This window comes from Oncorhynchus gorbuscha, unplaced genomic scaffold (genome assembly GCF_021184085.1).
Source record: "Oncorhynchus gorbuscha isolate QuinsamMale2020 ecotype Even-year unplaced genomic scaffold, OgorEven_v1.0 Un_scaffold_1744, whole genome shotgun sequence".
Taxonomy (NCBI): domain Eukaryota; kingdom Metazoa; phylum Chordata; class Actinopteri; order Salmoniformes; family Salmonidae; genus Oncorhynchus; species Oncorhynchus gorbuscha.
Window position 1 is genome coordinate 80,001 of NW_025746434.1, and position 8,789 is coordinate 88,789.

At 47.6% G+C, this 8,789-nt stretch overlaps 1 protein-coding gene across 1 annotated transcript in view; it reads left to right on the forward strand.

Moving 5' to 3' along the window:
* The window catches only part of htt (huntingtin), a gene marked incomplete at its 5' end in the record, with an annotated part of 84,324 nt that extends 75,766 nt beyond the window's left edge, over positions 1 to 8,558 (forward strand). The window contains 3 exons of the mRNA XM_046338130.1: positions 4,445 to 4,720; positions 5,514 to 5,674; positions 8,335 to 8,558. Of these exons, the coding sequence (XP_046194086.1) occupies positions 4,445 to 4,720; positions 5,514 to 5,674; positions 8,335 to 8,548 (651 nt within the window). The remainder of the gene's footprint in view (positions 1 to 4,444; positions 4,721 to 5,513; positions 5,675 to 8,334) is intronic.
* Between the last annotated feature and the right edge of the window lie 231 nt (positions 8,559 to 8,789).

Here is an 8,789-nt window from a genome sequence, read left to right on the forward strand (position 1 = left end):
GGGTTATACAGGTTAGTACTGCTGGGGTTATACAGGTTAGTACTGCTGGGGTTATACAGGTTAGTACTTAGTACTGCTGGGGTTATACAGGTTAGTACTGCTGGGGTTATACAGGTTAGTACACAGGTTAGTACTGCTGGGGTTATACAGGTTAGTACTGCTGGGGTTATACAGGTTAGTACTGTTAGTACTGCTGGGGTTATACAGGTTAGTACTGCTGGGGTTATACAGGTTAGTACTGCTGGGGTTATACAGGTTAGTACTGCTGGGGTTATACAGGTTAGTACTGCTGGGGTTATACAGGTTAGTACTGCTGGGGTTATACAGGTTAGTACTGCTGGGGTTATACAGGTTAGTACTGCTGGGGTTATACAGGTTAGTACTGTAGTACTGCTGGGGTTATACAGGTTAGTACTGCTGGGGTTATACAGGTTAGTACTGGGTTATGCAGGTTAGTACTGTTAGTACTGCTGGGGTTATACAGGTTAGTACTACAGGTTAGTACTGCTGGGGTTATACAGGTTAGTACAGGTTAGTACTGCTGGGGTTATACAGGTTAGTACTAGTACTGCTGGGGTTATACAGGTTAGTACTGTTAGTACTGCTGGGGTTATACAGGTTAGTACTGTAGTACTGCTAGGGGTTATACAGGTTAGTTACTGTAGTACTGCTGGGGTTATACAGGTTAGTACTGCTGGGGTTATACAGGTTAGTACTGTCTAGTTATACAGGTTAGTACTGCTGGGGTTATACAGGTTAGTACTGCTGGGGTTATACAGGTTACTAATCTCTCTACCCTCCGCCTCCCTCCTGCTTTATCTGGTTATACAGGTTAGTACTGTTAGTACTGCTGGGGTTATACAGGTTAGACTACCTACCCCCTCTGGGGTTATCAGGTTAGTACTGCTGGGGTTATACAGGTTGTATGTACACAGGTAGTACTGCTGGGGTTATACAGGTTAGTACTGCTGGGGTTATACAGGTTAGTACTGCTGGGGTTATACAGGTTAGTACTGCTGGGGTTATACAGGTTAGTACTATACCTGGGGTTATACAGGTTAACTGCTGGGGTTATACAGGTTAGTACTGCATGTTACACAGGTTAACATCTACCTAGTACCTAGTTATCTAAGGTTAGTACGCTAGCAGTACTGCTGGGGTTATACAGGTTAGTACTGTAGTACTGCATAGGGTTATACAGGTTAGTACTGTAGTACTGCTGGGGTTATACAGGTTAGTACTGTAGTACTGCTGGGGTTATACAGGTTAGTACTGTAGTACACTGCTGGGGTTATACAGGTTAGTACTGCTGGGGTTATACAGGTTAGTACTGCTGGGGTTATACACAGGTTATACAGGTTAGTACTAGTACTGCTGGGGTTATACAGGTTAGTACTGCATGTACACAGGTAGTACTGCTGGGGTTATACAGGTTAGTACTGTAACTGCTGGGGTTATACAGGTTAGTACTGCTGGGGTTATACAGGTTAGTACATCTAGTACTGCTGGGGTTATACAGTTAGTACTGCTGGGGTTATACAGGTTAGTACTGCTGGGGTACACAGGTTAGTACATGCTGGGGTTATACAGGTTAGTACTGCTGGGGTTATACAGGTTAGTACTGCTGGGCATGTTATACAGGTTAGTACTGCTGGGGTTATACCAGGTTAGTACTGCTAATAAGGTTAGTACTGCTGGGGTTATACAGGTTAACTGCTGGGGTTATACAGGTTAGTACTCTGGGGTTATACAGGTTAGTACTCTAACTACAGGTTACTAACACTAGCTTAGCCCTGCATGTACACAGGTTAGTACTGCTGGGGTTATACAGGTTAGTACTGCTGGGGTTATACAGGTTAGTACTGCTAACAGGTTAGTACTGCTGGGGCAGGTTAGTACTGCATGGGGTTATACACAGTTAGTACATCTGGGGTTATACAGGTTAGTATCATCTAACTAACTGGGGTTATACAGGTTAGTACTAGCTATACAGGTTAGTACTGCTGGGGTTACACACTACATCTGGGGTCTATACAGGTTAGTACTGTCTAACTATACAGGTTAGTCTAGTACTGCTGGGGTTATACAGGTTAGTACTGCTGGGGTTATACACTAATGCTAACTAGTACTGCTGGGGTATACAGTTACACTGCTGGGGTTATACAGGTTATAACAATGTAGTACTGCTGGGGTTATAACAGGTAGACAGTCTGCTGGGGTTATACAGGTTAGTACTGCTGGGGTTATACAGGTTAGTACTGTAGCTAACACTAACATAGTTATACACTAGTAATGCTAGTACTTCTGGGTTATACAGGTTAGTACAGGACTGAAAACAAGTCTATACAGGTTAGTGCAATGACAAGAGTACAAGGTGTGGAGCCACTGCTGGGTTATACAGGTTAGTACTGCTGGGGTTATACAGGTTAGTACTGTAGTACTGCTGGGTTATACAGGTTAGTACTGCTGGGGTTATACAGGTTACTAATCCACCTCTCTCAGACCCTCCGCCTCCCTCCACCTTTATCTGGCTCACCCCCCTCAACCTCTCTAGATGTGATGGTATCAGCCAGTGAAGATCAAACCCCTCAGTGATCTACCACTGTGTGTTGCGTGGGTCATCCTCCCTGCTGTCGGAGCAGCTGTCTCGGTATGGACGGAGAGGCACTGGTTAAACTGAGTGTCGACCGGGTTAACATTCTCCTCAGGCAACAGAGCCATGTCTGCACTGGGACTCATGCTCACCTGCATGTACACAGGTAACATCTACCTATACCTAGTATCATCTAACTAACGCTAGCTACACTTAGCCCTGCATGTACACAGGTAACATCTACCTATACCTAGTATCATCTAACTAACGCTAGCCAGCTTAGCCCTGCATGTACACAGGTAACATCTACCTATACCTAGTATCATCTAACTAACGCTAGCTAGCTTAGCCCTGCATGTACACAGGTAACATCTACCTAGTATCATCGAACTAATGCTAACTAGCCTAGCCCTGCATATATGTAGTTCCAAGGCAACAAACTATTAGACATTATTATAACAATGTAGAGGCTATTGCCATAGCTAACATAACAATGTAGAGGCTATTGCTATCGCTAACATAACAACAGAGGCTCGCTAACATAACAATGTAGAGGCTATAGCTATCGCAAACATAACTGTAGAGGCTATAGCTAATATAGCTAACACTAACATAATAAAGTAACTAGCTAATGCTAACAATTTAAGAATCCCCTTTCTTCCCAGGACAGGAAAACAAGATTCCCTCCTTTGATGGTTTAACTACCCCCAACTGTTACAAACTCCTCCCTCACAAACTGGTTTGGTGTACCAGTCTGTTTAGCTAACATTCCACATTTGCAATGCAATGGTTTGATGGTTTACAAGAGTACAAGGTGTGGAATGTTGGACAGACTGGTTTACCCAGGCAACAGACTGTTAAAACCAGCTTTGTCTATGAATAAAAATAACTTTTCCATAAACTGGTTTAATAATTTAATAATCAGCAATCACCCTCTCATCCTCCCATCTGGTTTGTGGTTTACCTCAGCGTCTGGGGGTCAGAGGTTAAGGTCAGGGTGTTATGATATCTGGTTTGATTGTTTCTCCTCAGGCAAGGAGAAGGCCATATCTGGTTTGCCCGGCCGGCGCTAGCAACAGACTCAGGTTATACAGCTGGTCTGTCATGGTTTGCCATGGAGAGGGTATCTGTTCTTATCTGGTAGGGGTTTACCGACAACACAGTCTATACATCTTGACAGTTTACCACACTAACAGTCTACACACTATCACAGTTTGATGGTTTACACAGTCTACAACTACACAGTCTACACTACACAGTTTTGATGGTTTACCATAGCAACAGACTGTTATATATCTGGTTTGATGGTTTAACCATAGCAACAGACTGTTATATATCTGGTTTGATGGTTTACCATAGTAACAGACTGTTATATATCTGGTTTGATGGTTTACCATAGTAACAGACTGTTATATATCTGGTTTGATGGTTAACCATAGCAACAGACTGTTATATATCTGGTTTGATGGTTTACCATAGCAACAGACTGTTATATATCTGGTTTGATGGTTTACCATAGTAACAGACTGTTATATATCTGGTTTCTGGTATTAACCATAGCAACAGACTGTTATATATCTGGTTTGATGGTTTACCATAGCAACAGACTGTTATATATCTGGTTTGATGGTTTACCATAGTAACAGACTGTTATATATCTGGTTTGATGGTTTCTCATATTAACCATAGCAAGACTGTTATATATTGTCTATTGTCTAACAATGTAGCCAGTCTTTTTGGGGGGTTGTCTATTTTCTAACAATGTAACCAGTCTTTTTGGGGGGTTGTCTATTTTCTAACAATGTAACCAGTCTTTTTGGGGGGTTGTCTATTTTCTAACAATGTAACCAGTCTTTTTGGGGGGTTGTCTATTTTCTAACAATGGACCCAGTCTCACAGTTGTTTCCTGATGTCTGGTTCTCCATGTCCGTTACCTCCGATATTTCCTACATTTGTTGTGCCAGGGTCCGTAAGGGTTTACCCAGCGAGGCACGGGTGGTGGCCAGGATTCTTCCGCAGTTCCTGGACGACTTCTTCCCTCCGCAGGACGTCATGAACAAGGTCATCGGAGAGTTCCTGTCCAATCAGCAGCCTTACCCACAATTCATGGCTACTGTCGTCTACAAGGTCAGTGTGAGAATGGTGGACAGTAAAGGTGGGTATGTAACAGACAACTCACTCTCTCTTTCGCTACCCCCCATCTCTCTCTCCTTCCCTCTCTCTTTCGCTACCCCCATCTCTCTCTCCTTCCCTCTCTCTTTCGCTACCCCCATCTCTCTCTCCTTCCCTCTCTCTTTCGCTACCCCCATCTCTCTCTCCTTCCCTCTCTTTCGCTACCCCCATCTCTCTCTCCTTCCCTCTCTCTTTCGCTACCCCCATCTCTCTCTCCTTCCCTCTCTCTTTCGCTACTCCCCCATCTCTCTCTCTCCTTCCCTCTCTCTTTCGCTACCCCCATCTCTCTCTCCTTCCCTCTCTTTCGCTACCCCCCATCTCTCTCTCCTTTCTTCTCTTTCTCTCTCTTCCTCCCTCTCTCCTTTCTCCCTCCCCCTCTCTCCTTCCCCTTCCCCCTCCCACCCTCTCTCCTCCCTCCCTCTCTCCTCCCTCCCCCCTCCCCCTCCTCCCTCTCTCTCCCCCCCTCCCCCCTCTCTCTCCCCCTCTCCTCCCTCTCTCTCCCCCTCTCTCTCCCCCCTCCTCCCTCTCTCTCCCCCTCTCCTCCCTCTCTCTCCCCCCTCCCCCTCTCCTCCCTCTCTCCCCCTCCCTCCCCTCTCCTCCCCCTCTCCTCCCTCTCTCTCCCCCTCTCCTCCCTCTCTCTCCCCTCCCTCCCTCTCTCCCCCTCTCCTCCCCCTCTCCTCCCTCTCTCTCCTCTCTCCTCCCTCTCTCCTCTCCCCTCCTCTCCCCTCTCCTCCCTCTCCTCCCTCAGGTGTTCCAGACCCTCCATGCTACAGGCCAGTCCAGTATGGTGACAGACTGGGTGTTACTGTCTCTGTCTAACTTCACCCAGAGAACCCCAGTTGCCATGGCCATGTGGAGTCTGTCTTGCTTCTTCATCTCTGCCTCCACCTCCCAGTGGGTCTCTGCCCTGTATCCTTACTAGAGAAGGGGACAGGTGGGGGTGTAGTGTGTGTGTGTGTGTGTGTGTGTGTGTGTGTGTGTGTGTGTGTGTGTGTGTGTGTGTGTGTGTGTGTGTGTGTGTGTGTGTGTGTGTGTGTGTGTGTGTGTGTGTGTGTGTGTGTGTGTGGCTGTGTGTGTGGCTGTGTGTGTGTGTGGCTGTGTGTGTGGCTGTGTGTGTGGCTGTGTGTGTGGCTGTGTGTCTGTGTGTGTGTGGCTGTGTGTGTGGCTGTGTGTGTGGCTGTGTGTGTGTGTGTGTGTGGCTGTGTGTGTGTGTGCTGTGTGTGTGGCTGTGTGTGTGTGTGGCTGTGTGTGTGTGTCTTTTGTGTGTGTGTGTCTTTGTGTGTGTGTGTCTTTGTGTGGCTGTGTCTTTGTGTGTGTGTCTTTGTGTGTGTGTGTCTTTTTGTGTGTGTGTGTCTTGTGTGTGTGTGTGTGTGTGTCTTTGTGTGTGTGTGTGTGTGTCTTTGTGTGTGTGTGTGTGTGTCTTTGTGTGTGTGTGTGTGTGTCTTTGTGTGTGTGTGTGTGTGTCTTTGTGTGTGTGTGTGTGTCTTTGTGTGTGTGTGTGTGTGTCTTTGTGTGTGTGTGTGTGTCTTTGTGTGTGTGTGTCTTTGTGTGTGTGTGTCTTTGTGTGTGTCTTTGTGTGTGTGTGTCTTTGTGTGTGTGTGTCTTTGTGTGTGTCTTTGTGTGTGTGTGTGTCTTTGTGTGGCTGTGTCTTTGTGTGGCTGTGTCTTTGTGTGGCTGTGTCTTTGTGTGGCTGTGTCTTTGTGTGTCTCTCTGTGTGTGTGTGTGCAGTCTTTGTGTGTGTGTGTGTGTGTCTTTGTGTGTGTGTGTGTGTCTTTGTGTGTGTGTGTGTGTGTCTTTGTGTGTGTGTGTGTGTGTGTGTCTTTGTGTGTGTGTGTGTGTGTGTGTCTTTGTGTGTGTGTGTGTGTGTGTGTCTTTGTGTGTGTGTGTGTGTCTTTGTGTGTGTGTGTGTGTGTGTCTTTGTGTGTGTGTCTTTGTGTGTCTTTGTGTGTGTGTGTCTTTGTGTGTGTGTGTCTTTGTGTGTGTGTGTCTTTGTGTGTGTGTGTCTTTGTGTGTGTGTGTCTTTGTGTGTGTGTGTCTTTGTGTGTGTGTGTCTTTGTGGGTGTGTCTTTGTGTGTGTGTGTCTTTGTGTGTGTGTCTTTGTGTGTGTCTTTGTGTGTGTCTTTGTGCAGTCTTTGTGTGTGTGTGTGTGAGTGTGTGTGTGTGTGTGTGTGTGTGTGTGTGTGTGTGTGTGTGCAGTGTGTGTGTGTGGTGTGTGCAGTGTGTGTGTGTGTGTGGCTGTGTCTTTGTGTGGCTGTGTCTTTGTGTGGGGAGGTCTTTGTGTGGCTGTGTGTGTGTGGCAGTGTGTGTGGCTGTGAGTGTGTGTGGCAGAGTGTGTGTGGCTGTGTCAGTGTGGCTGTGTGTGTGTGTGGCTGTGTCTTTGTGTGGCTGTGTCTTTGTGTGGCTGTGTCTTTGTGTGGCTGTGTCTTTGTGTGGCTGTGTCTTTGTGTGGCTGTGTCTTTGTGTGGCTGTGTCTTTGTGTGGCTGTGTCTTTGTGTGTCTCTCTGTGTGTGTGTGGGCAGTCTTGTGTGAGTGTGTGTGGTCTTTGTGTGTGAGTGTGTGTCAGTGTGTGTGTGTGTGTCTTTGTGTGTGTGTGTGTGTGTGTGTGTCTTTGTGTGTGTGTGTGTGTGTGTGTCTTTGTGTGTGTGTGTGTGTGTGTGTGTCTTTGTGTGTGTGTGTGCAGTGTGTGTGTGTGTGTGTCTTTGTGTGTGTGTCTTTGTGTGTCTTTGTGTGTGTGTGTCAGTGTGTGTGTGTCTTTGTGTGTGTGTGTCTTTGTGTGTGTGTGACAGTGTGTGTGTCTTTGTGTGTGTGTGTCTTTGTGTGTGTGTGTCTTTGTGTGTGTGTGTCTTTGTGTGTGTGTGTCAGTGTGTGTCTTTGACAGTGTGTCTTTGTGTGTGTCTTTGTGTGTGTCTTTGACCAGTGTGTGTGTGTGTGTGTGTGTGTGTGTGTGTGTGTGTGTGTGTGTGTCTCTGTGTGTGTGTGTGTGTGTCTCTGTGTGTGTGTGTGTGTGTCTCTGTGTGTGTGTGTGTGTGTCTCTGTGTGTGTGTGTGTGTGTCTCTGTGTGTGTGTGTGTGTGTCTCTGTGTGTGTGTGTGTCTCTGTGTGTGTGTGTGTCTCTGTGTGTGTGTGTGTCTCTGTGTGTGTGTGTGTCTCTGTGTGTGTGTGTGTCTCTGTGTGTGTGTGTGTCTCTGTGTGTGTGTGTGTCTGTGTCTCTGTGTGTGTGTGTGTGTCTCTGTGTGTGTGTGTGTCTCTGTGTGTGTGTGTGTCTGTGTCTCTGTGTGTGTGTGTGTCTGTGTCTCTGTGTGTGTGTGTGTCTCTGTGTGTGTGTGTGTCTCTGTGTGTGTGTGTCTCTGTGTGTGTGTGTGTCTGTGTGTGTGTGTGTCTGTGTCTCTGTGTGTGTGTGTGTCTGTGTCTCTGTGTGTGTGTCTCTGTGTCTGTCTGTGTCTCTGTGTGTGTCTGTGTGTGTGTGTAGTCTGTGTGTGTGTGTGTGTCTCTGTGTGTGTGTGTGTGTCTCTGTGTGTGTGTGTGTGTGTGTGGTCATATTGTCCTCCATCTCTCCTTAACCCCCCCCAGCCTGCCCCATGTCATCAGCCGTATGGGTAAGAGTGAGGTGGTGGACATCAGCCTGTTCTGTCTGGTGGCCCTGGACTTCTACAGACACCAGCTGGATGAAGAGTTGGACCGCAGAGCCTTTCAGTCTGTCTTCCAGACCGTGGCCTCGCCTGGCAACACCTATCAGCAGCTACTGGACTGTCTGCAGAGTATCCACCAAGACACATCACTCTGAGAGAGGGGGGGGGGGCAGAGAGAGAGAGGGGGGCAGAGTGAGAGAGGGGGGGCAGAGTGAGAGAGGGGGGCAGAGTGAGAGAGGGGGGCAGAGAGAGAGGGGGGGGGCAGAGAGAGAGAGGGGGGGCAGACTGAGAGAGGGGGGCAGAGTGAGATGGGGGGGAGAGAGAGAGAGGGGGGGCAGAGAGAGAGAATGGGGGCAGAGAGAGAGAGAGGGGGGCAGAGAGAGAGAGGGGGGGCAG